General features: G+C 35.3%; 5 protein-coding genes across 7 annotated transcripts; 2 read left to right on the top strand and 3 right to left on the bottom strand.

Annotated features, from left to right (window-relative positions):
* The first annotated feature begins 1,031 nt into the window (after positions 1-1,031).
* On the top strand, positions 1,032-5,554 carry Corest (REST corepressor). Of its 2 annotated transcripts, XM_076896200.1 has the most exons (10): positions 1,032-1,268; positions 1,819-1,887; positions 2,025-2,099; positions 2,173-2,387; positions 2,484-2,666; positions 3,383-3,493; positions 4,032-4,120; positions 4,401-4,575; positions 4,717-5,031; positions 5,107-5,554. In XM_076896200.1, the coding sequence occupies exons 1-10, from the start codon at positions 1,166-1,168 to the stop codon at positions 5,188-5,190; spliced, it is 1,419 nt and encodes a 472-aa protein (XP_076752315.1). In that variant the 5' UTR covers positions 1,032-1,165; the 3' UTR covers positions 5,191-5,554. The 2 variants fall into 2 exon arrangements, with proteins under 2 accessions (XP_076752315.1, XP_076752317.1); XM_076896202.1 differs by lacking the exon at positions 3,383-3,493.
* Positions 5,555-7,474: 1,920 nt separating this feature from the next.
* Positions 7,475-13,967, bottom strand: LOC143424222 (uncharacterized). Its single transcript, XM_076896147.1, has 7 exons — positions 13,839-13,967; positions 12,853-13,736; positions 12,016-12,781; positions 11,562-11,949; positions 11,319-11,461; positions 11,076-11,227; positions 7,475-11,008 (listed from the first exon to the last, which is right to left on the bottom strand). The coding sequence occupies exons 1-7, from the start codon at positions 13,965-13,967 to the stop codon at positions 8,782-8,784; spliced, it is 4,689 nt and encodes a 1,562-aa protein (XP_076752262.1). The 3' UTR covers positions 7,475-8,781.
* Positions 13,952-15,726, bottom strand: LOC143424261 (cytochrome c oxidase assembly factor 6 homolog). Of its 2 annotated transcripts, XM_076896222.1 has the most exons (5): positions 15,420-15,726; positions 15,091-15,188; positions 14,776-14,917; positions 14,543-14,604; positions 13,952-14,088 (listed from the first exon to the last, which is right to left on the bottom strand). In XM_076896222.1, exons 3-5 carry the CDS (start codon positions 14,914-14,916, stop codon positions 13,983-13,985), a joined length of 309 nt encoding a protein of 102 aa, XP_076752337.1. In that variant the 5' UTR covers position 14,917; positions 15,091-15,188; positions 15,420-15,726; the 3' UTR covers positions 13,952-13,982. The 2 variants fall into 2 exon arrangements, with proteins under 2 accessions (XP_076752337.1, XP_076752338.1); XM_076896223.1 differs by lacking the exon at positions 15,420-15,726 and having other exon boundaries at positions 14,489-14,604; positions 15,091-15,229.
* A 176-nt stretch (positions 15,727-15,902) lies between these two features.
* On the bottom strand, positions 15,903-17,274 carry Membrin (Golgi SNAP receptor complex member 2). The gene is made up of 2 exons (XM_076896302.1): positions 16,772-17,274; positions 15,903-16,672 (listed from the first exon to the last, which is right to left on the bottom strand). Exons 1-2 carry the CDS (start codon positions 16,909-16,911, stop codon positions 16,174-16,176), a joined length of 639 nt encoding a protein of 212 aa, XP_076752417.1. The 5' UTR covers positions 16,912-17,274; the 3' UTR covers positions 15,903-16,173.
* A 19-nt stretch (positions 17,275-17,293) lies between these two features.
* Positions 17,294-20,020, top strand: LOC143424311 (beta-catenin-like protein 1). Its single transcript, XM_076896301.1, has 9 exons — positions 17,294-17,518; positions 17,649-18,028; positions 18,101-18,432; positions 18,509-18,732; positions 18,809-18,991; positions 19,063-19,210; positions 19,284-19,450; positions 19,511-19,694; positions 19,755-20,020. Exons 1-9 carry the CDS (start codon positions 17,489-17,491, stop codon positions 19,841-19,843), a joined length of 1,737 nt encoding a protein of 578 aa, XP_076752416.1. The 5' UTR covers positions 17,294-17,488; the 3' UTR covers positions 19,844-20,020.
* The last annotated feature ends 6,617 nt before the right edge of the window (positions 20,021-26,637 follow it).

Here is a 26,637-nt window from a genome sequence, read left to right as displayed (position 1 = left end):
CAACATAAACCGTGCAATTGAGGTTATGACTTATTTTAATCCTAACATCGTTTATTACGTTTTCTAGACAAGTTTATTTCCAGTTTCAACTTTATTGATAACTATGCTCATTGCCAATTACGAGCGTTGCTCGAAATTTTGTCAAATTATTTAAAAAACTGATGTCGCCCCCGAGAGATTCTCAAGAGTAATTCTTGCGACCATACCTCGTGACATCATCAATGTATAAAATATATCGATGTCTCGTTATTTCAATCTACTTCTACGTTATAATTTACCGATTGTGATATAACTCGTGTTGAATTATAATTATAATTTTTCTTTTTTCATGTATATTTATTTATACTTTTCTTATACTTTCATAGGTGTCGTAAAGTAAGGACGCAACTTTATTGCAAGGATGGGACATATAGCTCTAAGTACCAAACATTATGCATATTAGTATATGAATGGTATTAGTTTGGAATAGTTTTCAAATTCATGCTTTTTCAAATTACATAACTTCGAGTTGTTTGTTTATTAACATCAACAGTGCTTGTTTAAGCTTTAGTTGGCATACCCTGACTACAAACATATATATAAATGGATCAGTGAGAAATAAATATATTTTCTCTTAGGGTATGATAAAACGATTATGCTGAGATGTCTTATACAATATAACGGTATCCCAGAAACAGTATTGTTTATTCCATGCGAGCGAGAGCATCTTTAAGTTGATTGAAAATATAAATTTTTACCCATACCATTATCTAATGTTAAATAATGGTATTAAGAATCGAAGGTTCTGTTGTTCTAGTCTACAACATTTTCTGTAGTGTGCTACAGCTGGTAAATTATACAAATTTTGCTAAAAAATACATTTACCATAATCATATGTGATTGTTATATATGGTAGATATCGGTTCTTTAAAATGCAATTAATTTCGAAATACATTGAAAATATACGTTGCCATCTTTACTTGGTAAATCGTCGACCAATCAGATCACTTTCAATAAGCAGCCATTTTACTTTCGCTACGGTCGCACGAAGCGCGAGTCAGATTCTACGGAGCACGGTTCAATCGCAAGCTAACGCTTGCATCGCAGGTTTCGTGGGTTTTTCGAACGGAGAAGACTTTATTAGCGTAATAATCGGATACAACGTTAATCGAAGGAAGGCTGGAAAATGGTTTTGGCGGAGAGAAACTCGGAAAATGTTAGAAATGGGCGCAGATCGAGGGGCCCCAGCCCCAATGGACAGACGGAATCCTCTAGTGAAGAAGACGGAGGTACCAATTTCATATTGCACTTCAATTATTATTATAATTAATCAGATTCTCTTGAATGCGATCTTCATCGACGAATTGTTAATATACCAATCCTTCGAGGATATATTTCTCTTTAGAAGTTTATATATATTTATATTGATCGAACGCAAAAATCCGTAAAGATCTTCAAACAGCGCGCCCCACTTTTCCTCTTTTTAAGTTCCTCGTATTTTCATTCAATATTCTTATGTGAATATTTTTTATAAAGCAATCTTATATGTGTACGTATATATATATATATACATGTATACATATGTATAACAAATTTTTCTGATATTAGTGAATTATTGCTTGCATATATTGTAATAAAATAATAATATATTTTTTTAAATAAAAAATACAATACAAATGTACCTATCTAATCGTACATTGAAATAATTTATATACAAACCATGTAGTTCTTGTTTTGTCTTTATAACTTAGAAATAATGCAATGAAAAAAATTCACATTTGGGTGCTAATTTCAATTAATTTAATTTTTCATATGTTAAGTAAGAATTTTTTTTCAAAGTTCCAGCAGAAAAAATTCGCGTTGGAAGAGACTACCAAGTTATTGTTCCAGAATTTGTTCCAGTTAGTGGTATGTTGTATTGTAAAATTACTAATTTCAAATGCTTTTGTATTCTGATTCTGATTGTATGAAAATAGGATCTTTTGCAATAAAAAGTAGTTTTCAAGTATATTCTATTCCTATAATTATAAAATTTTATATTCTAGAGCGGCGCTTGGATCAGTGCCCTGACAGAGCATTGTTAGTATGGTCTCCTACTACCGATATACCTGACCAAAAGTGTAAATATAATTTTCTGCCTTTTATTTTTAATTATATTCTTTTAATTTTGTTATACTTTTAATTCTATTACAGTGGATGAATATATTATATTAGCTAAAGAAAAATATGGTTATAACGGTGAACAAGCATTGGGAATGTTATTTTGGCACAAACATAATTTAGAACGTGCTGTGCTAGATTTAGCTAATTTTACACCATTTCCCGATGAATGGACAGTGGAAGACAAAGTTCTTTTTGAGCAAGCATTTCAATTTCATGGAAAAAGCTTCCATAGAATTCGTCAAATGGTATAACATTTTTTTTCAAGTTCTAAATTAAAATATTACTAAGATCACTAAATTATATAGAAAAATCATTTATATTTTTGCATTTTGTGTTTACAGTTACCTGATAAGTCTATTGCTAGTCTTGTCAAATATTATTATAGCTGGAAAAAGACTCGGACTAGGACATCATTGATGGACAGGCAAGCAAGAAAACTAACAAGCGGTGGGAAGGAAGGAGAGAATGGTAGTGAAAATGGGAGTGAATTAGGCTCTAATACAGACAGCGAATCAGAAGAAAAAGTAAGCTGTATTCTTAAAATAATCTAACAAATGCATGAAACTTGATATTCATAAAAAAAGATCAATTTTCTCTCTCTCTCTCTAGAATAATGCATAGAGTCATCGACTGTTATGAAATATCATTTTTTAAATATTTTAGTAATTATACACATAAAAATTTTGCTATCGATTAGAACAAAATAACGAATTTATTTTAGTTGCTTTTTAACATTTTTTTTTACCAATGTTTTAGAGCTTTTTGTTCCTATTTTAATTTCGCTATTTTATCACAAAATTATTTTAAGTAAATTAACATTTGTGCTATTGCGTGTGGTAGTGTTCTCCTTTTGCTGCATTTTAATGCCATGGCACTGGCTTAAAAAATTGTATATGATATAATAGGTAGTACAATATGTGCTTAAAAAAAAAAAAATGTATCCACACGGTAACGTATTCCATGCGGTATGTGATACGAAAAATGATAACACCACTGATCTACAATTGGAGAAAACCATCAGAACTACGAATCAAAAGACGAATATCAAACGAATTCGTTTACATAAAAGATAACAATTTAAATTAATATTAGAGTAGTATTAATTTCGTTTTTCTCCAGAGTTCTCTAAAATATTAAAAAAAAAAAAAAAAGGAATCTACATAATGTTAGTAATGCAAAATTAAAGTTGGTTGAATTGCCGTTGTATCGTGTGTGAACGTAAAAATGTGGAACGTTCCAGAAATGGACGATCCACCGCGGAATACGTCGTGGAAAGAACCAAGCTGTGCCAGGAAGCCAAGGCACTGACGCCAAAGCCCCATCCGACTCGGAAAACGCCCCTCAGGTTCAGGTACTCAGCCTAAACCACATACCCTGTTGCATAGCATAGTATGCTTTATTATATTTTGCTACTTTACGCCCCGTATTTATTTATTATTTCTGTCGTACAATTTTTGTTGCCCCCCTTAAGAAGAAGATAAAATTTTGCGCAAGTAATCCACATAGTAGTATTGATAGGCTGAAACCTTACTGAGGAAAAAATATTGAAGCCTAGAAGTTGTTTAATGCGAGGGAGATTTACGCATCTCACGAACTTGTTAATTCGAACGGAAGATTGGCTTTTCAATTGCTTATCAAATTCAAGGGAATCAATAGAAGTATATAGAATTATATCGAGCTTCTGATTTTTTATGGCGGGCCGAATTAACGTATCCGAATAGACTTTTAAATATGCCCATGTACATATTCCATTAATTTTTTTTTGTAAAGATAGTATATTATTCCTAGAGATGTATATTAGTTTAGATGCATATTAAAAATACTTCAATTGAGGGAGAGGGGTGGGGGGATTGTCAGAACTTATTATAAAAGGGTGTTATGTGTTGTAGGGCTCGTGTAGCAACTGTGGCGTTGCTTGTCATAGTGTTCGTGCGACGCCAAAAGGACACGCGTGTCACAGCTGCTATCTGCACTGGAGGTCAGTGAGTGCAAGTCAAATTAAATATCAGTAATTCAGAAGACCATTAGACCTTTTTGAAATTAGAATGTTCATGCACGTTTCATTATGCCTCAAGTATATATGTATGCTCATAAATACAATATCATAAAACTTTCATATACTAATATACTATATGTTACATAATTTCGTAAGAATGCATGAGCATTCTTATTTATGCGCGAGTTAATTTGATGGAAAATAGAAGCGAAGATGAACTAATTGTAGATCAGAATATTATAAATTTATTTAAATGATTTAGGCGAACCGGTGTAGCAAGACCATTAAGTTCCATGCCAGGTCGTACAAATAAAAGAAAACCACCTCGCGGTCTCGTTGTTAATCACGATGATTTAGCAGCACTGGCTGGTCAACCCAATCAAGCCAACAACAGTTTACAGGCAATTGACACCGAAATTGTTAGCCTAAAGCGCCAAGTACGTCCTTAAATAAAATAACACAAAGCGTGTGGATACATTTTTTTTTATTTAGAAAAAAGGTTACAACGCATTCGTAATTTTATTATAAAAATAAATTGCGTTCACTAATACATGGAATGTTTAATGTTCAATATACAGATACAATCAAACAAGCAGCAAGTCAGCGCATTAAAACGTAAAACTACCGACGGTATCGATGATTTGCGGCCACCAGAAGTATCAAGTCGCATAAATGCTCGTTGGACAAACGATGAACTGCTCTTAGCTGTTCAAGGTGTTCGAAAGTATGGAAAAGATTTTTCTGCCATCGCTGATGTAATTGGAACTAAGACAGAAGCTCATTTGCGATCGTTTTTCGTAAATTATCGGCGGAGGTATAATTTAGATGCGGTTTTAAAAGAGTACGAAGCTGAAAATGGTCCAATACTAATTGACGATGAAAAAGAAGAAAAGGTACGGAATATTTGCAATTTATTTTGCTTGTACAATTTAACATAATTGTTAAATTCATGGGTGTGAATGTTTCAGATGGACGTCGATCAACCAAACGAAACAGCGGAATCCTCGCAAAAGACGAAATCATCCGTAGGCCTTGGACAAACAGCTAAATAACAAATGACTATACTTCTGAATGCTAAGCGTGAGAAAAGTAATCACAGACACTTTGATAATCGATAATACCGTCTAAAAGGTACTTGTTCATACTTCAATTTTGTAGTTTTGAGTTTTAATTTTAACACATTGCATTATATTGGTAAGATTCTGTATTATGAAATACCAAGTACAAGGCAAAAATTTCCATTGAATTTTTGCGCGGTTCAATGATCCATGTAATGTACATGTCGATGAGTTAATAGGGGAGAAGAGTGTAGATTCATCCAGATGGTTTTACTTTTAATGTAATACGTTTTGTGTATATCTAAAATAGAGCTCTTATTAAGCAATACGTGAAAGAATTTGAGATTCCATTAAAGGAATGAAAGAATTAATGCATCCAAGTGCAGATAGAATAAGTATTTTAATAACATGCTTTATACGTAATCACGGATGCGAAGTAATTTTTTTTTGAGTAAATCATTCTTTTTTTGTAGTATATATATTTTTAAGTATACATAAGGGATGAAAATGGTCCCATTTTAACTAATGAAAGTAATTTAAATAAAAGAATTACTTATTTCGAATGGGCGAGGATTCAGACATTACTACATGGTCAAAGAATCAATAAGATTGTAAAAATATTTAAGAGAAAGAATTGATATAGTTTAAAACATTAAGAAATTCGTGTATTGCTTGGTAATAACTATAAAACAAAGCAATTTATACATCAGAGAGTTAATGACAATTTTGTATGCGGATAATCAAGGTATCTTGTGACTATTTCTCATTATTCCAATAATTTCTTTTGCCTGTACCCAAACATTAACCAGGTATCATTGAAAACTTTTGTCGCTGTAATACTGCTGTGTTAGGTGTCAAGTTTATGCATGCATTTTATGTCGATTTATCTGCCTCCTATATTTAATTCCTTATACATAGAACGTTTATAAAAATTCTACACATGATTTATGTTACGAAATTTAGCTTAAAGGGAAATATAAATAGAAAAAGTATAAAAAGTTCAATTGCTTATTTATATTTCATTTATATAGAATATTCTTGAAACAATTCTCATCGTTACTTCGTAATCAGCAAATCATCTTGGTGCCATCAAAATTCTTGTATTGGTGCCTATACAGTTTTCAGGCGTATAAAGTAAGAAATAAAAAACAGAAAAATTAAAGGGACACGAGTTCGAAAGTTGAAAAGACATTTTCTCTTTCTACAATAACGTTAAGATTGCTAAACGCATTAGACAATCTTTCATTCTGCTTCAAAGAGAATAAACAAAAAATATGAAGAAAAGAGAAGTTTCTTACAACTTTCTAATTGTTCAGATAAATAATTCTGGTTAGTCCGAACTCTTGCAACTTCAACTATAATATATAATTTAGACATTTTTAAAGATCGTAGTGAACAAATATTTAACGCGATCATTGCCAAGTTATTTTACTTGAAATATGATACAGTAATGATCGCATTGAATGATTTTATGCTAGAAAAATAATGCTCAAGAGAAGAATACAATTTCAATGAAATTTTAACGAAAAATATTTAACGTTTTATCAAAGTACATCACAATGAACTTTTTTTTTCTCATTCATTTTATAGAATAGTAATTCTGAGGGGTTGAAAATCGCGCTACTGAAAATATCAAATTAAGGAGAATATATTTTTATGGCTTGCTGCTGCTGCATATTCAATCGAAATGTATAAAAAAAAAATGAAAAAGTAATGGTTCCTGATACTTCTATTATACTATGCAGAATTATAATGACGTATGTATTAAAATTGACATGCATATATACATATTGCAATTGAACTCTATATCTACAAGCACAAGCTTTCATACTCTTACAAATAGAGAGTATATTACTTATAATAGAAAGTTATATTCGCTAATTTTTTTCAATAAATTCTCCATCCAAAGAGGAAAATCATAGGTATCCTTGACAAATATCCTGAAATAGCTATATTTATCTAATGTTAAATCTGCGAAAAAGCAAATGAACGCTTTTGTGTGTCTATTTTAAAAAATTACTTGATATCAATTCCACCTAGAATTCAATTTAATAGTAATTGTAAAAGATGTAAACTTGGTTTGAAAAAAACAATTACTGTTGATCAATATTTTCAAGGAACAGTGACTTCCAATGATTTTTCATTGCTTCACGAACGTTTAAACCTTGGATAAGTGTAATTTTACTTATAGTTTCACGTGTACATTTACATTTACTATGAATAGCAATAGTTATAATGCTGTTAGTTAATATTTGTCTAGGTAGTATCCACTACTTAATGTTAATAAAAAGGAAACACTCGCAAGTGTGTGTGCACGATTTTTTCCGACGAAAGATGTTATTCCTGAAAATGATTGTGATTAGATACACTTTAGAAATTATTATATAAACATCAGTGTGTAAATAGAAGAATGATCACCAAAGAAATTTATTGTAATCGTTAGCGACATATCATGGTGGCGGACGGAATAGTCGCTAGGGCTATCTCGCCAAGCAAGTAGTTTCGAACTTGAACGAAAAGAAAAATATATATATATATAATACGATCAGAAGCGAATAGCAAATTATTTGAAACCTTTTTCGTATTTTATTGTATGATGTTCTACTGGAATGATAACTTAACTGATCGAAGCTAACTTGTAAAGAGGTATTCAATAAAAAATAATCTGTTATACTCTGATCGTTTTCTCATCACATTCTTCGTTGAATCGTATAGTTTTAGTACGTGCAATTTTTTCACACACGAAAGCACGGCGCAGTGTTCAGATATATTAATTAGATGTAAGAAGCTTTTCATAGCTTAAGATCAAAGAAGGAAGTCGCTCTCGAATGTGTTGTCGCGTGGATGTTTCGTTTACCTCGCTGAGAGCTACTTCTTTCTTCGATGCTTATTTAATTACGGATGCATTTAAAAGGAGAGACGACGCGCGGTCAGCGAATAAAAGTTATTTCAAATAAGTCAATTTGCTTAATACCCAGATATGCTTTTGAAATTGAATTTTTGTAATTTTATATATATATATATATACACATATATATAACGCCAATTGTTAGTTTGTTTGTGTGAGATTCGAGTAACTCAAACTGAAGCACATCGATACTACACGCGACGATAGTTTTAATTGATACAGACACCAAGATTTTTAGCTCAACAATCGAGAAAACGACATTTTTTAAATGATATTGCGAATAAATTTACCGTGTTATATTTGATAACGTCGCGCAATGGGTCTTAATTGTAGATACGATGAAGTATAAAGAACGGAACGCTAAGGAATGAATATTACGCAACGTGTAATATATACATATATATATTCTATGATCGTTCAAAATTTTCTAATATTCTGGTACAATTAATGTAGCATAATGTAAATATAAAATTAATAGGCTTTGTGAATGTGTACACATTCGTATGTCCGTAAGGTGTACAGATGTATTTATTCAGAACCATTAAATATCTCTTGTGTACTTTGATGGATTAAAAAGCATTTATTTCGACAGACCTAAACGAGGTACTTAGTTTCTAATTTATATAAAAAAGTATTTGTCATTCGTTACCGTCTATTTCATTGTAATTGTACAATTATTAACTATATTCTTGCATTACGATTATTTGCTTCTTTAGTAAATAATCTATATATTTAGTACTTAAAATTACTTCTAAGTTAGTATCGTCGAAATAAAAATCTTTTTGAAATTGATATTTCATTAGAGCGTCTATATCCTTTTTACTATCGTGTTCTATCATATTATCTCTTGTAGGGCACTTGACCTGGTTGTGCTTATTCAGTTTTGTATAGTAGAAACAAAGATTTAGAAACTTTGATTCCTCCCTATAAAAAGGATTATCGTCGTGGTAAAAAGGGTTTTCAATTACCGAATCACCATCGAAATCCTTAATACTGTGCGTGAACAACTTTACAAAAAATAGATTCATATCATTGTTCGTAGGAAAATTTAATTTTCCAAGCATTACTTCGGACAATAGGCTTTGATATATACGTTCATCATGCTTGAAGGTACTATAGTCCTCACTAATTGTTTGTAGGACGTGCGTTCTTAAACTTTCCGCGATAGTTTCACGTATCTCTGAAATTTCATCTTTCAACAGAATTAAACAGCAATGTAAAACGATTAGTTTATTTTTGCTGGTTAATTCTATGAAACGATACACCGAAAATTGCATAAATTCGACTGCAATTCGTCTTACGTGTTCCTCTTTGTGAATACTTGAATTAAGAGCATAAGACAATATCTCATTTATTATTGCCTCGTTTTGAGAAAACATTATTATCAAAATGCATTTTAAACGCCATAGGTGAGAGTATCTTATATTTTCTGATTCATTGACAAAGAAATTTCCTATCTTCTCGACGTCTATTTCATTTACACCTAATAATCGCCACTGTTTTAATGTTTTTAAAACATAATTTACCATTGCATTCAAAAGTAATTCATTGCGACCATATTGGTTCAGCAGTAAGCGTTGAAGAACAAACTTCATAATTATGACAGAACATGATACATGATTTAAAAAGGAAACACTCTGATCGATACAAGGTGAATCCAAAATTCTACCTAAAGTATCGATATTAATATTATTTGTGTGGTTGACGTAGTCAGCGTATAATTTTGTAGAAAGATCGATAAATTGGAAAAATCCTGGATTCGCCTTTTCAGAAGAGAGTAAAGACATATTTCTATCAAAAAGAAATATGTCTTTATTGGATACCTCATCGGAAACAGATTCTTTTGATTGTAGAAACAGCGTTTCTAATACATAACATATCTGCGAGCTACTTTTTCCTCCGGTTATATTTCCCCAAATTTGTAATATTTCTCGATATCGCAGTAATTTTGCGCATTGCTTCGGTTCAACGTTGCTATGTGGTTCAATGTTTGACCATAAATTTATACTTTCCATTTCGACGGATAATTTTTCGGTCAAAAATTGAATAGTCAATAAGTAACCATGAATTAAGTTGACGTTCTGACAAGAAGAAACGTCTTGTTTCAATTTCTCAACTTCAGAATTAATTTGCAGAAAATCTGTTAACGCTGCGTATGCTTTCGCGGCTAGAAGTCTAACATACCAAACAGGGTTTTGAAATAACGTATAGAGTAAATATTTTATCGATGATACATACTTTTGCGAGGAGTAATCGATCAAATTGCAAGCACTGTATGAGAATTTCGAAAGAAGTATAAGAATATGAACAATGTTTGAATGCAGATATAGAGCGGTAGAAAATCTCATAAAGGTATTAGAGAATCTATGCAATTCTATTGCAACAAAATTTGCGAGCATTGGATAATGTGTGACAAAATGATTGATGGAGTATCCATTTCCAAAATCTAACGCGACTCCATAAGTTTGGCCTACCAATCTCGGGATTATGGAGCCAAACAATTGTAAGCTCGCATTTCTGATAGTCCATATCTCTGATTCCAAATATTTGAAACAAATCAGTGTAATCCTTTCCATGTACAGAGTTAATTGCCCGTGTATCTCTTTGTCAGCAACTAAGGTCCGTAGAAAATGCAAATGCCTTGCCCATGGAGAGTCGTGTTGCGATTCTATTCTTTTCACACAGTCATCCGAAAAATTGTCCAATACGTCTAACAATCTTTGTACAGCAAAATGTAAAAGAGGTCTGTCCGGTCGATTGTCGCTAACAACAATTCTATGAAACATTATCGACAATCCAGCACCCCTTCTCGTAATGTTTAAAGAATGCATAGAATCACTTTCTAATATACGTAGTACGTATGTTTTTGGTAAATCAGAATATCTGGCTTCTTTGCATAAACATCTGAAATTATTAATTCCACTGCTGTAATGGTATGACAATTTTTCTATAATGTTAACATTATATATACCTCATCAAATGTCCTATTGCTGCACCCGCAGCTTCCACTGCACCTTTATGTCTGCATCTAAGTAATACCGTAACGATGATATCAGCGGTACGCTTGACCATTTCATTTGAATACGTCAATTTACCTATCTCACAAGCTAATTCACAGCAGACCTGTATAAAAAATAGTATACTTTATTATTTTATCTTTCGACTAGAGACACTATAATTGTCGAAAACAAATGGTAAAGATTGCGATAATTACCTTTAATGACATCCAAATGCAAGAGATTAGAACTTGGTGTGCAGGAGTTAAATTTAAATCATCAAAATTAATATTGTCTATCTCACTGTTTTTAATAGCTTCATCAATCGCTAATCCCATCTCCGCGAACGATGATGAATATTCTGTAGATTGAATTACAATTTGATTTAAGATGAAACTTTTCTAGCCATGTCTCACAGCTAATTGGATCTAATAATAAAATAAGGATAAAATAAGATGTACCTTTATTCACAGATTTTGAAGAAAGTATAGATAAGAAGAATTCTACAGCATCTTCTAGCAAATATAGTACTTTTTCCATGAATTCTAAACTTAAATTAGAACTTTCTAAGCCATTTTGAAACAAAATATTCGATAAGGCGGTTATCGCACCAAAAAATGGTTTATCCTGAATGATTGCCTTCAGTATTCCCTTTTTCATTTGCAATATCTGACTTGCAGCTTCTTCGAATAGGAGATCTGAATATCTTGAATAATTCTTCTCATCTTTAAGATCTTGCAAGAGATACAAAGCTGACCAATTAGCTAATATTGACATAAGAGCTGCACCACTTTCAATCTCATAAAACTTGGAGGAGTTGCAATTCTTCAATGCCATGCGAAATAATACCTAAACGAAAAATACTTTGTTGTAAAAAGAAAATCGGATTCTCAAGAATTCAAGTTAATCTCTTACCCGCTTTTCAGCATCGGATAAAATATTTTTATCGAAGTAATTAAGGATAATAAAAGTAGCTAATTGACTGATATCAAGTGCTGAGTCCAATACCAGTCTTAATAAAATAAATAAACTTCTTTTGTCTGTAAATTTCCAACTTCCAGACGCCATTAGATACTTCTCCAGCAACAAGGCAGAGGAAATATTTTCACTATTATTGGATTTATTTTTTACATCCCTATTGGTAAAAGAAAGTATGGCTCTATACAAATTTAAAGCAAGAATTTTCCTTTGGTAACAAGAACCAATTTCAAAACAATCCATAAGAAACTCATACATCCAGTTTGTTATAAAATATACATCATGTATGCATTCTGGTTTACTATCGCACATTTTTAACACGTTAGCGTAAAATATTTTAAAATACTTTACAATTTCATCTCTCATGTAGACCATTGTACTATTTATATTGTGCCATAAAAAATTTCTTATTGTAAAAAACTGATCTCTATTTTTATCGTACAGGTTTGTTGCTGTATAACAATTTATGGCAAATCCATTCAACCTAACAATCTCCTTGTTACTATTCAGATAACTTTCAGTACTTGATTGTTCTGGAAGATCAATATGCATCTCACAAGCCATTTTTAGAATATACGAGTGCAATAAATGTTCCTTCATATCTGCAATTAAGCCCCATAAATAAGGTAAAAGATTTTTGTACTTTTTAACAGTAGGTTCGAGCCAGTACTTGCAGAGCAATTGAAGAGCACTATGGTTTTCACTACAATCAGAAACACATACATTTAAACTCTAATATTTGATTATATCTGAAAATCTAAACATTTAACTCACGTTTCTGGTGATTCCCAGTAATGGAAAAGATAACAAATTACAGGCCCAAACGCCTCCTTCCATTCATTTTCATTTAGCTTTTTTATTATTACCAGATAAACTTTTGTACCCGCCGAACGCAAGCAGTACTTCGTTAGGCTGGTAGACAAAGAAAGTAAGAAATCGTAGGATGTAATGATTTTAGTGTTGTCCCAAACATTGCACACTTCCGCAAGTATATCATACTTTAGTTCGTTCTGCCAAGAAATAGCATCAATGCAATGTTTAAACAGATATTCCAAGTAGCCACTATATTTTTTTCCCATGATTTTCAAATACATATTAAAGATAAGTACTGAGTTTTGCTTGCTTATTTCATTGATGGCGTTACACCAATTTGAAAAAATGATTGCTTCTAGATTTTCCTCTACTTCTGAACATGTGCTCCAAAAGTTTGTGCTCATTGTCCTTTGCAACCACATGTATAATATTTTGTACGCGAAATATGAGCGTTTAGTATATTTTATACAATGCTCGAATATAGTACCAAAAATGAGGAGGCAAATATCATTGGAATATATTTTACTTTGATTGACTTGTAAATATCCGTAAGCACAAATCAGTTTGAACAATTCGGCTTCAACGATATCAAATTTTCTACCGAAAACGCATAATTCATTGTGTGCAGAACTTAAAAAATTAACAAAAATTTCTTTCAGAAGAATCAAATTAGGTTGCATTGATAATAAAGCAAAAAATGTGTGGGAGGCCAACAAGGCTCTTTCTCTCGTTATTTCTGTACTTGGAATAAAAATTTGTATAGTATAGAGAAGGACTGGTTGCCATTCATTTAAATATTCGTCGTTCCATGACTCTTTGCATGATGATGCAAAGTTTATCAATTTCTAAAAAGACAGATAAAACACTTTATTCATACAATAATGTAGATGCAATAAGTATTAATGATCATAATAGATTGTACAATAATAAGCTTTAAAAATACTAACTCTGAAAATAACAGTATCATCTGTACATGTCTGCAGTTCTTTGATTACATGTTTCAATTCCATATTTTTTGTACACATTTTGTTATTACAATTCAGGAACAAAAATTTCAATTTAATCGCAGATACCATACATATTATGATTTTCTAATCATAAAAATTTGTATTTGTTGGTTGAAAATTAAAAACTGCTTTTGAAGTTTGCGCAGTTGCATCAGACTTGTCTGTTTTGTCTCCATCAAGACTACATGTCCTGCAATTAATATGTAATATTGATTTTTAAAACTTCAATTTTTTTCAGCTATTAAAAGAAATAAATATAAAACAGAATTAAATCCTGCAAAGCCATAAAAAATCTGTTTTAATTAAAAAAAAATAACGAATTATTGGTTTAAATGTAAAAAGAAGCATATTATTTAGCAGCCATCAAATTAGTCTTTTGCATAAAATCTTCTATGCACCAAATAACTGAAAAAGAAAGAAAGATGAACTGTTTTAATATAATGGATTAAGGATCATTATCATACAATATAATAAGACAATATTATGTTACTTGTAAGTATCTTTTTATTATAAGTAATAAAAATAAGAAAACTTAATTGAAAAACAGTTTCATAACTATTAGTTCAAAGGTAATGAAAACTATAAATTACAATTGCTAAATTAGTTTTATATTCTATGTTGCTGTTTGTTCTTCAGGAACGTACCCCCCTTGTTCTAGCTGCTCTTTGAATTTCAAGTACTCTCTCTTACGATCAAAGTGTTTTACCTAGTAAAAAGTGATAAAAACGATGGTTTGATTAAAGAGAGACAACTATTATATATGCAACAAAACTATTTGTTGCTGCTATATATTCTATTTTTTTTTAAATAGAAACATCGATGTCAATGTTCTTTGATCACAGGAATAAAATTTCATTTTATAAACCATAAAACTCACCCATAAAGCTGGGCAGAATTTTTCATACTGATCTCTAAATTTCTTACATTCTGTTTCTGTTTTACCATCGTCAAGGCACTTCCAATATTCATCCCTATGGTTCCAACATTTTGTACGGTCTTCTTTACTTGGAAAAGACATTCTAAAATAATTGAATATTAATATAATTGCTACTATAGAATTTATAATTATTATTCAGTTCTTTACCAATAGACAGTACTATTACTGTTTCCGTTTTGTTTTTAATAAATATATATATTTAATTAATACATATATTGTTTATTTAAAAATCAAATAAAAATGATTTACGCTTACCTAGGTCAACTGTTTTATAAGTGAAACTGTTCAACGAATGAATGAATTTTCATTTATAACTTTGTACCACTTATTTTTACGAAATCAAAAATAAGAACCTTAAAATAAAACAAAATGGTTATATAATCTTCCAGTAACATGTGTCACAAGTAAACTTGAGTTCTTCGTTGACGTAAAACGTGTCACTTTTCTCAAGAAATCTAGCATAACAATATGAATTTGTATTCTTGCTCTTGTATTACGTACAATCTGGGCTTATATAAATTTATCTTTCATATAAATTAAAGAGTTCTCTTTACAAAACAGTAGAGGTGTGGATCGAAACTAACCTGTTTGGTAATTTCCTTGCGATAAAATGAAAATTATAACATAAAGCTGTATAAATATTTATCGAATTAATATCTATATATTAATTTATTATATTTTGAATATAAATTCGTATGTGCCTTGACTTAGAACATAGAATCTTATCAATCTCTAACATGAGTTAAAAGTTCTTAGGGAGAGCATAGTGCATTGTCCTTATTAAACATGTACACGGAAAATACTGATTCATTATTCGGATTAAGAGAAGAAATAAAATCTTAATTGAAATATCATCCGAATAAAGAAACACATATTTACATACTTTTGTAATGCGATGTAAGTACTTGTGTAAACTAAATTATGAAGAAATAGTGTTGCCAACATTTAGACCAATCTAGTAGTTTTTAAAAGTACACTATGTGACTTATCCTTAAGTAAACTTACATAAAAATCAGATGAATTAGCGATCAGCAGTAGAAATTTACTAATGAAATAAATAAGCAAAATTTATGTATCTTTCTTATTCTTATTTTATTATGTACAAACACATGTTTACCAATATATAATTAAATAGCGATAATTACAAATTTCAGTTTCACGATGCAATATTAAGACTGGTATGTAAAGGACGAAGCATTCAACATTACTGACATGTGAAATCATGTCAATTTTCTTTTCCTAGTTTTACAAACAATTGCTTGTTATATCAACAAGAGAGATATTCGAGCAATGCTCTGCACCGCTCTGTGTACAATAGAAACTAAGAGGTATCGTTTTCTACGTAAGATAAATTATAACTAAAACTATCACGAGTAACGTGAACAACATTCCACCAACTAAAATAAATCCATCTTGCCTTGCCCTGTTCTCTATTAATCTCATTGTAGTATTCGAAAGTCCTAACGTATTCCCGATATCTATTAATCTTTTATGAGCTCCCTTCAAAGTTATCCTTTGTGATCTCAAGCTATCCAAAATACTGCCTCCATTCTGGAGAAGATCGTCCATACCGTGAAGTGCATTTCTCAAACTAGAATTGTGCTGTGCGTTGTGATCAATCATAATGTCAACGTAATCGTTTGTGGTGAATGTTCTAGATAACAACGCCTCTCTCTCAGCTTCTTCTCTTTGTTTCTTAATCATTTTATTTCGCCAAGAGTTTAAGGCAGCTGTGAGGTGACGGCTATCATATTTTAATTGATCTACTCGCATTTTAGCATTTTGCCTTTGAAATATGGGACCTTTGAGGCACAACACATCTAATCTCTCGCAATTACTAAAAGGAAAAGTGTTAGAATACAAAATTATATATAGCTGCATATAATCACTTACGGAATCTTCTATTCTGAAGAATAAAATTTGTTTAAATAACTACCTGTTGATGAGATTTATTTTTGATTCAATATTGTTTTCTATTTCTTTAATGTCCAGGTTAGGCGTTCTTTTCTCAATTAACGAGAAAAGATGTTGCGTTTCCTGGACTAATTTGTTTGTTTGATGGTACAACGGTTCCATATTTTTTTAACAAACAATTTCATTCGACTTTTAACGTTTCACGGAAGTTATGACGTGTACCATAAAGTCACTATCTACTATTCAAATGGGATTTTATAACAGTGGTTATCACAATCTATTTGAACTATTTGCCGACAGCTGTTTATATGAGAGATAAGGGATTGTCAAAAATATTGCATTTGGAAATGTACGGTATAAAATTTTTAAAAATTGATAAAAGTTTTAACATTTTTGACTCGTCTATGTAGTCGCAAACAGTGCAAAATATTCGCATTACTACATTACCAGAAGTGAAACAGCGTGGAACTGAAGATACTGACATCTTCAGGTGCGATTGAACAGTGCGTTGCAAACATTTTTTCTAAGTGATATGAAATGGATATTAGTAAATGCACAATCGAACAATTTATTATTCCTTCGAATACGTAATTTTTATCGTGTATCGTAGAATATACAATTCATTCACGTTTTCAGTTAGTTGATTGTAATAATGCAGTACATCGACTGAGCCGGACAACTAAATGGTGTTTATTGTCCATAATTTTCTTTCTAGGGAGAAATCAATCAGTCCTTTCAAATGGATATTGGCGAGTTATTGTCGTACAAAGTATGTTTTTAATGAAATTATACAGATAATATCCACAGAAACTTCTACTGCTTAAAACGTTTGCTTTAACCTAAGTACAGAAACTGCATCCTACTTTTTTATTATTATTAATTTCGCGTTTATTTTCTAGCCTCCAAACACACCAAAAAGACCAATAGCTGGAGAAGAAGATGATGAGGACGAATGGGAAAATGCGAAGAAACCGAAAAGAGTAATTAAAACTCCGTATCATGCCCGACAGAGGCAGCCAAAGGAGGTTGAAGTGACTCCAGTTAGGACTAGCGAACCCCCTACACCTATCAGAGCTGCTCTACCTTCGCCGGCAAATGATGTCGTTGAACCACAGCTGACGGAGAAAGAGAAGCAAGACATTTTAAAATATGTAGAAACCGAGGCACCAGAGGTAGAAGCATTAGATGAAGCTACGCTTAAAAGAATGGTTCTTCTGTTTGAAAAAAGGGCACTCAGGAATCAAGAAATGAGGGTGAAATTCCCTGACCAACCAGAGAAGTATGCCATTTTTTTAACAGTACATATAAATTATGAATTATAAAACTAAACTATAACTTTCACTTTGTATAGATTTATGGAATCTGAAGTGGAATTGCACGAGACTTTGCAAGAACTTCATGTTGTTGCAACCAATCCAGACTTGTATCCATTAATGGTGGAATTAGGTGCTGTACCTTCGTTACTTGAATTATTATCTCACGAGAATACAGACATAGCGGTCGGTGTGGTGGATCTTTTGCAAGAACTAACAGATGTAGATATTTTACATGAAAGTCAAGAAGGTGCAGACACATTGATCGATGCATTACTGGAGCAACAAGTCTGTGCTCTGCTTGTACAAAATCTGGAACGACTGGATGAATTAGTAAAGGAAGAAAGTGATGGAGTTTATAATACTTTAGGTATTTAGTAGCATCCTAATAAATTTGCAATTTTTATATTTTAAATCATGATAAGAGATAGTGATTGATTTTTCAGCTATCTTTGAAAACCTCTTGGAGTTTAGGCCAGAACTATGCGCAGATGCAGGGAAACAGGGATTAATGCAATGGCTCTTAAGAAGAATTAAAGCAAAAACACCATTTGATGCTAATAAACTTTATGCTAGTGAACTTCTATCCATTCTTTTACAAAGCACACCAGAAAACAGATTGCTTCTTGGTGAACTTGACGGAATTGATGTATTGCTACAACAATTAGCAGTATGCATAGTTCTCATATTTTTTACTTAATAATCTTCACTATTTTAATATTCTTTCAACAATTCTTTAATTTCAGTACTACAAGAGACATGATCCTCAAACGGCTGAGGAACAGGAAATGATGGAAAATTTATTCAATGTATTGTGTTCAAGCCTAATGGCGACTGTAAACAGAGATAGATTTTTAAGGGGCGAGGGACTACAACTTATGAATTTAATGCTGCGAGAAAAGAAAATGTCTAGAAATGGCTCTCTTAAGGTGAGTTTAAAATTTAGAATTATATATTAATGTATTTTAATATTCGATAAAAAAATAATAATATATTTCAGGTACTGGATCATGCAATGAATGGTCCAGATGGAAGAGATAATTGTAGTAAATTTGTTGACATTCTTGGATTAAGAACCATTTTTCCTTTATTTATGAAAACACCGACAAAAAATAGGAAAAGAATGCTCACTGCGGAAGAACACGAGGGTAATTAAAACATGACCAAATTTTTTTTATTTGTATCAATACATAACGTTTTTACGATTACTTATTATTTTAGAACATGTAGTTTCAATTATAGCAAGTATGTTGAGAAACTGTAAGGGACAGCAGCGTCAAAGATTATTGAGTAAATTTACAGAAAATGATTACGAGAAAGTGGATCGATTGATGGAGCTTCATTTCAAATATCTTGAGAAAGTAGAGGAAGTCGAAAAAAATACGAAGGTTAATAATTTGATACATACTCTATATTTTCCAGCATATTAAATATTTCTGTCGTTATAGGAAGATGAAGACGAAGAAGAATCGTACCTGAGAAGATTAGACGGAGGATTGTTTATTTTACAATTAGTAGATTACGTATTATTAGAAGCGTGCACCGGTTGTCCACCAGCAGTGAAACAACGAGTAACTCGAATCTTAGCTCAAAGGAGGGCATCTTTAAAGACCATTAGACACATTATGCGAGGTATATTTCTTTATTATAACTTATTCATGAATGTTCTATACATTTAATCTGTTTTATCAGAATACGCAGGAAATCTTGGTGATGCTGGAGATTCGGAATGGAGAGAAGCAGAGCAACAGCATATATTGCAATTAATTGATAAATTTTGATGTATACTTTTCAATGAAGGGTTTAAAAATTTGAAGGTCTTTGCTGTTTTTAAATTTTTTCTAAAAACAGTAACCCCGGTTTGGAGTGAGTATGTAATATACATGTAAAATATATTATTTGACATATTCATTTTTTACATGTGCAGAAACTAAAAAAGACGTTTGCAAAAAGTTAAACGTGTGTCATATATTTTAATGTAGTTTTATTTTGTGTACGAGGTATAGTATAGTAAGTACGAAGTACACGCTGGTATCGAATGGTATGCAATTTCATATCTAATTGAATGACTGATAATACTATAGCATACGATAACGTAAAACTTCTATATTCAAAATTTGTAATCTATTTTAATTTTCTGTCAAAGGATTTTTTCACCCATTAATCAAATATTTCGTAACAATATCATAGATGTATGTTAATAAAATGGGTGAAAATAAAGCAGTGATCACAAGTCGTCATTGTTCATATCATGTCAGTTCTGAGCAAGATAATTCCAAGTTTGACCGACATTATCCGTCCATATGAATCGGAAGATGCTGTCTATACTTTTCAAAATTACTACAGTGAAATTCTACTATCGGACTGTTCATGGAAGAGCTATTATCGTAAGAAAAAGTTTGGCCTTTATGAAAAATTCGTCATCAACAGTGGCTGCGTGAAATACTTCCAACGATTCAATGACCGTGGCGATGTGTTTCATTGTCAAAAATACTTTTCCTACTTCGAGTTTATTGTTTGCCAAGTAAGTGGACATTTCACATAAATTTCATACGACATTTAAAATGATCGGTCAATAACCTGACGTGTAAAATATACACACACGTACAGACGCGATTGATGCTTATATCTTTCGCGGAAGTTTGCCTGAAATTACTTAAAATTACTGAAAAAGGACGTAATTTGCAATTTAATTTAATATTTATATTTGATAATATTCATAATTAAATGGGCTAAAAGAATGCGCGCGTTTTCTCCGAGATTCATTGTAACCATGGTGATCCACGTGGACGCATGCGCTCTTAGCCGATAATGCTCGATCGTGGTACCGTCTCTTCTCAGTTCCATAGCAACCATAGCGGTATGTAAACTTAATAAAGCTGAGAAAAGACGTTTAATTAATCGAGTTTTATGTTTATTTTGAACCGCGTGGCTGGCGTGGACCTTGTTCTTTCGCGGTATGTTAGCTTTCTGTTCCGAACTTGGTGCCAAACAGAAATGTTGTTATATGCGTAGTGGGGAGGGGGGTCAACGCTCGGTGAACGATCGATCGCGATTGGTTTAACCGTGCGGCCCCCCGCCAATCGCAACGCGTGCTGCGCCTTTACACGAAAGTTTGCTGCACGAGAGATGCCAGTTTGCTTCTGCAAGCTTCAGAGGTGCGGCTGTTTCTCGTGTTGCCCGGCTCGCGGTGTTTTCGTTGCTCTGTAATATTACGGCTCTGATTTCGGCGTGTAAAATCGGAAAAGAACCTCGTGGCGGACGTGTCAAGAGGGGACGATATCCGTGCGTGACGCGAGTGCAATTTACTGTGCATCCATTTGTGTCGCGATCAGGACCGATTGAATTTGAAGAAAACTGCGGCGAGAAAGTGTCGACTCTTCCAAGGAAACAACCACGGTACGTCAGCTGTCAATTTCATCCCTTGTTTTACGATTTATCCGTCTATGCTATTGATTGGTATTGTGGTTTGGATCGGAGCGTGCGTACATGCGTGTACAAATATATTTACGTGCGTGCAATTTTCCTACAGAAATTTCAAACTAACAATAAGTTATCAATAAGTGTATGTATGTTTTTGTCATTCGATACTTGAAGATTATTGTATATCTCTGAATGTAGTATTAAGGTATACATTTACTCATTATTTATGTTTCCGCGTTATTATATATGCATACGCGTATTCATTTACGCGGAACGTAAATCTGAAAGAAAAAGTTCATAGAAATCAGTACCTGCGGTTAACGCCATTTATAAAGATCATCGCGTTTCCATAATTAGCCATCGTCCGTTTCATTACAAATCAACTTTCGATATCACATCATTTTACGACTCGTTAACATTTAAGCCGACAGTTGTTTTAATCGTGCAATGTTCCATCGGGTAACATTATCGGCACGCAGGTCTCGGGTGCTGGCACGTTTTCTTTTTACTCGGCATTCTTAAAATAATTGCTTTCCACGGTGCCGTTAAAATTCGTGGTACCCGTAATTTTCGGGTGGAAACGAAGCTGTCGTCTCGCTAACCATGAAAACAGGAAAAAGCAATATCGAGCGAACATAATCGCGCGAACGGTTTTACAGTTCCATCCGTACGCGTGTTTGACAGCGTGAATTTAACGTTCTGGCTTAGTTGTTATGCCGCGCTCTAAAATTAGATAGTTTCGGTCTTATCCACGAAGCTTATTCGCACGATTCTAATCGTTGCAGTGCGGATCCCCCGAATAATTCGTCCGATAGTCGGTGCGCCTAAAGCGCACGCACGTAACGAACACGCCGGGCAAATTCTAGTTTGTAAGGTTTCGCGTTCTTTCGTAACACTCCAGCTGAGCGACGTTTTTATGACTCGAAGCCAATTTCGCGATTGCGTACCTAAGTCTGATTGTACACTTGTGACGTAACGATGCTCCTTGCGATTTGTTGTTACGTGCACGTGTCGCGGAGGAACGTTCGTCACGTGATCGTCGTGGAGCAACATTAGTTCTATAGCTAAAACGAAATCTGCCGATCGTTCAAGGTCGCATCCCCCACCGCCACTGACAGCGAAAGTTTTCAAAAAGTATTACGTAGGTGTGTTTATGTCGCGCGATTTAATAGAGCGACAAATTCCAGGCAACGTTAGAACCTTTGTAACCGCGAGAGGACGCTTTACCCTCTAAATTAAATTGGAGCTAGTCACACCAGCGTCAAGTTACTTCTTTCCTCGGGGGATGCGATAATTGTTTCTCTAAATTACACGCTCTCGTTGCCTGGCCACAACTGCATAACCGTGCGTCACCGGAAAGGGGAGAAAAAGCGAGAAAGTTGTGAACTTTTTATAGCGCGAACAGGATGCGAGGTTGCATATTAGATCCCCTATTAAATATCGTGGAAGATAGAAGAATCGGAAAGTTCACCTTCTCATCGAGAAGTTAAACGATTCGTTTCGGTAATTAAAATTGAAGCGGTCGGTCGGTTGCCGTTGAGAGGGTATATTTAAATGATAAAAGTTGCAGGGTGAAAATTTCGTGCCACCAGGACACACAGCGGGGGTTTAATCCTTTTGCCGTGGTTTATCGATTCTCGACGGTGCGGATTGCACGCCGGTGCATCACTATGAATGCTGCAGACAACGCGTGACCTTGAACGAGTAGCTCGCGAAATCCAAATAGAGCCTGGCCAAACAAACCCTACGGTACTTTTCAAAGCGAGACTGGCTAGCCGTTCCTCTATACTATTTTAATATCGCGCTGCTTATATCTTCATGCCATTCTCTTCCTTTCTGCATAAAGTTCCTCCTCGCTTCTCAAACATCTTTCAATTCGTTTCCAGTCGACCTGTTTTCCAGACTTCTTCCCGTTTCTTCCATACTGTCTAGCGTCTCGGTCAATTCGCAGCTGGATCGCGCGAAAGTAACGTTTTAATTGAATATTAATGACAATCAGTGGCTCGATAGGGTTCGAAAGTTTCAGTTTCGCAAATGTCTCGTGGCACATTTGCGTGGCTGTTGTCTAAAAGAGCAACGCGCCTCGAGAGTGACTAGCGGCGGTTAAATTGAAATACTTATTTAAGGAGGATCCAATTAGGCTGCCATTCCTGGGATTGCCGCGGCCAGGTTTACGCCATTATCGATCAAACTGTCCCAGATTCGTGAGTTCTTCGTTGCTGAAGCGTTCAAGCGCGACGCCTCGGCTATCCTGTGCATCGGAGTCTGTCTCGATAGAATCCACCGTGAGACTTCTTTCCGGACACTCGGAAGCTATCCCCCCGGTTCGTCCTCGTTTCTTTGAATGATCGCAGAATTAAAGCGATCCAATTTTCAACCGCGTATCGTCGACTCGCGCGGGCGAGGAGAAAGAAAAGGCGTCTGAAGAGAGTCTGAGAAATTTGGAACGCTCGTTTCCTCTATGCTCGAATTAATCCGAGGCTGAAAGCGGTCTGGAGTCGAGTCAATTAGCCGAAAGTGGCTGGAAATCAAGGGTGGTTAAGGAATCCCTCTTACGAGCGACTTTTCTCCGCCGATTCCCCTCGTATAGATTGTTTTTTCTTTCCTTTTTCCCCCCTACTTTTTCTGCAACTCTCCTCGTGTGTTTGAAAGGCTCGTGCGGCCACTCGCGAAAACGCTGAGCGAGCTACTCAAGAACGACTAGCGGAGCTCGGCTGCACGGAACGTGTAAGCCGCTTTCGCGAAATTTACGTTAATTTTTAGGTCAGATCTGCGTCGAAGACCGCCGGCTAATGCCGAAAGGCACCCCGTACGATCTCTCATCACGGAATCTCGCTCATCTATTCGCCTTTCACGGTGAAACTGTACCGGTGGTTAACCGTAAACATTTCATCTGCCAAGAATCTCCGTCTCCTTTAACCTCTCACGATCTCCCGACTCGTACACGCTTTTTCGAAAGATACGGCCTTTCAGTATCACCCTTTTTGTCTTGTTCTGTGGCCACTCGGTCCCAGCGCAGCAGTTTGGTTTCGCAATCGGTCAAAGGGAGATGAATACGAGAATTACGGTGATTCCAAGCGATTGCGTCACAGACGCGCACGCGTTCGTTCCCCATCGAATTACCCGTCTTCGACGTAATCATTTTCCCCTGGTTTTGCAACGGCCGCGTTGCATTTAATCGCGCGTTTCCGTGGGCAGTGTCGCACGCGGACGCCAAGGAACGGCACGCATTCGTTGATTATGTCATCGCCTCGACGAGGTGGAATTGCCGGGACAGCCTTATCCTTCGGCTAGCCGCGAATTCTTCGCTCCCGACTATTTCCGTCAGGTGTCCTCCAGCGGCTGTAACAGTGGGTGGGTCCGATAGGAGGGTATCAGAGCGACGATGGACGGATTTCACAATGGGGTGGCAATGGGAAACGTGCGAGCGTGGCATATAATTTTCGCGTCGCTCCCCGTTACGTTCGTGTCAGCCGGCAATTTTTCAATTTCACGCGAGCGAACGGACGGGCGGAGAGAATCTGTGGCGTAGAAATCGCGAAAGTGAACGGTTCTGCTGGACTTCCCGTGTACAATACTTTCTAGATCAAAGGGTTCCGACGATTCGCGCTGTTTTGCATGCCTGCGTTGCGTGAACCGCGCCTTGCGTTCTCCGTTATCGCGAACCATTCTCGAGCTAATGGTATTCCTGGTTAGACTGTCCGGTGGTAGCCGTGTGGTCGCTTCTTGGTGACACTCGAGACGGTTCCGTTGGTTGTTTGGGTAATTACGGAAAGTCCAGAGACAATAGCCGAGGTGTTCTACGTCAGCAACATCGCAGCCGTTTCCTGTGGCACTTTGCAGACGGTGGCGAGGAGGAAAGAGAGGCGTGCTACAACACGGCACACCGCTGTTGTACTGTAAAGACAAAGGCTGCCCCCGTTTAGCTTCCGCCGAGACAATCTACTTTTATGGATGATCGATAACGGGCAAATTGTATCGCGGTAATTGCGAGCGACTGCATCGATCGTGTCGCTGTCGAGACGAACGATAGGATCGCGGATGATGATCCACGGATGGAACGCGAAGTCGAACGGAGCTCGACCCCACGTATGCAGCTGAGAACGCACAGGGAAACGATGAAAAACCATATAGTAACGTCGTATCTCGGGTAGGTCAACGACCCCAACTGTGCAAGCATAGCATTGTGATCGCGACACCAGATAAATTGGCAGTAAGCATAGCTTATAATCGCGGCAACTGACAGCGCATCGTCTTCTAAGGTCTTCACTCCGACGCGCGCGAGAGACGCTGAACGAAACACGCGCCACGTACGACACGCTAGACCGAGAGGCCCTCCCTCTCGAGCAATTTCTGTTCCTCCCACTTGGCGTGCCTGTCCGCCGCAAAGCGAAATTATCGCGAATTGCTTTCGATAATCGAATTTACCAATGAGTACGAGTGTACGCGTGTGCCTCTCGGTATCGTACGCGTTGCTCAACTTCGCTCGCCGAGGGCAATTCGCGAATACTTTTACTCTCGAGCACGGACGTTCTCCTTATCTGCTCTTATCTACCTCGTTTTTGGAGCAGGAAACGTAAAGAATCGAGCACGCGAAGCAACTCGAAAGAGTGCTCGAAGTTTCGAGCCCTCTGCTCGATTCGAGTCGGTATCGAATGGTGTAAGGTAACTCATTGACCGCTCGACGACATCGTAATTTGGCAAATTACGGTGCCGGCTGATTCCAAAGATCGATGAACGCAAACATTTTGGCCCGGAGATGTTTTGGCGATGGCGCCCGCTGCGTCGAGACGGCCTCATCGATCCATTCACTCTTACCGCCGTTTATGTGAACCCGGACCACCCTCCGCTCCTTCAGCCTCCTTTTTCCTTCCCTTTTTTCCGTGGCTCTTACAACCTGCTGGCTCGCACCTCGTGTCTACTCCGACCTAACGTTTCCTTCCGCGTTCATTTTTTCCCTCCACGGTCACTGCCTCCTTTTCTCCGTGTCCCTCTGCTCTTTTGTCCCTCCGCAATTACCTTTGTACGGTTTGCTCTTTAATCTTCGTCCGAAAAAAGAAAGAAATTGGAGCTTCGCTCGCCCTTCGCGAGACGCTCGAGGAGTCACAGGAAGGCTTTAAGGAGATGCAACGCGCGGTGGAACTTTTAGGAA

The sequence above is a fragment of the Xylocopa sonorina genome, chromosome 6, assembly GCF_050948175.1.
Source record: "Xylocopa sonorina isolate GNS202 chromosome 6, iyXylSono1_principal, whole genome shotgun sequence".
Classification (NCBI taxonomy): domain Eukaryota; kingdom Metazoa; phylum Arthropoda; class Insecta; order Hymenoptera; family Apidae; genus Xylocopa; species Xylocopa sonorina.
The sequence above is the reverse complement of the archived record's forward strand: the minus strand, read 5'-3'. Positions and strand labels throughout refer to the sequence as shown.

Coding starts and splice junctions, on each gene's coding strand:
- LOC143424222 (XM_076896147.1), bottom strand. CDS start 13,967: ATGGTATCTGCGATTAAATTGAAATTTTTGTTCCTGAATTGTAATAAC. Junction 13,737..13,838: donor ATGATACTGTTATTTTCAGA/GTTAGTATTTTT, acceptor CTGTCTTTTTAG/AAATTGATAAACTTTGCATC. Junction 11,228..11,318: donor GCATTTGGATGTCATTAAAG/GTAATTATCGCA, acceptor TTTTTTATACAG/GTCTGCTGTGAATTAGCTTG.
- Corest (XM_076896200.1), top strand. CDS start 1,166: ATGGTTTTGGCGGAGAGAAACTCGGAAAATGTTAGAAATGGGCGCAGA. Junction 2,667..3,382: donor ACAGCGAATCAGAAGAAAAA/GTAAGCTGTATT, acceptor GGAACGTTCCAG/AAATGGACGATCCACCGCGG. Junction 5,032..5,106: donor ACGATGAAAAAGAAGAAAAG/GTACGGAATATT, acceptor TGAATGTTTCAG/ATGGACGTCGATCAACCAAA.
- LOC143424311 (XM_076896301.1), top strand. CDS start 17,489: ATGGATATTGGCGAGTTATTGTCGTACAAA. Junction 18,029..18,100: donor TTCCCTGACCAACCAGAGAA/GTATGCCATTTT, acceptor CACTTTGTATAG/ATTTATGGAATCTGAAGTGG. Junction 18,433..18,508: donor TGGAGTTTATAATACTTTAG/GTATTTAGTAGC, acceptor TTGATTTTTCAG/CTATCTTTGAAAACCTCTTG.
- Membrin (XM_076896302.1), bottom strand. CDS start 16,911: ATGGAACCGTTGTACCATCAAACAAACAAATTAGTCCAGGAAACGCAA. Junction 16,673..16,771: donor AAAATAAATCTCATCAACAG/GTAGTTATTTAA, acceptor TTTTCCTTTTAG/TAATTGCGAGAGATTAGATG.
- LOC143424261 (XM_076896222.1), bottom strand. CDS start 14,916: ATGTCTTTTCCAAGTAAAGAAGACCGTACAAAATGTTGGAACCATAGG. Junction 14,605..14,775: donor AATTCTGCCCAGCTTTATGG/GTGAGTTTTATG, acceptor ACTTTTTACTAG/GTAAAACACTTTGATCGTAA. Junction 14,089..14,542: donor GAGCAGCTAGAACAAGGGGG/GTACGTTCCTGA, acceptor TATTAATTGCAG/GACATGTAGTCTTGATGGAG.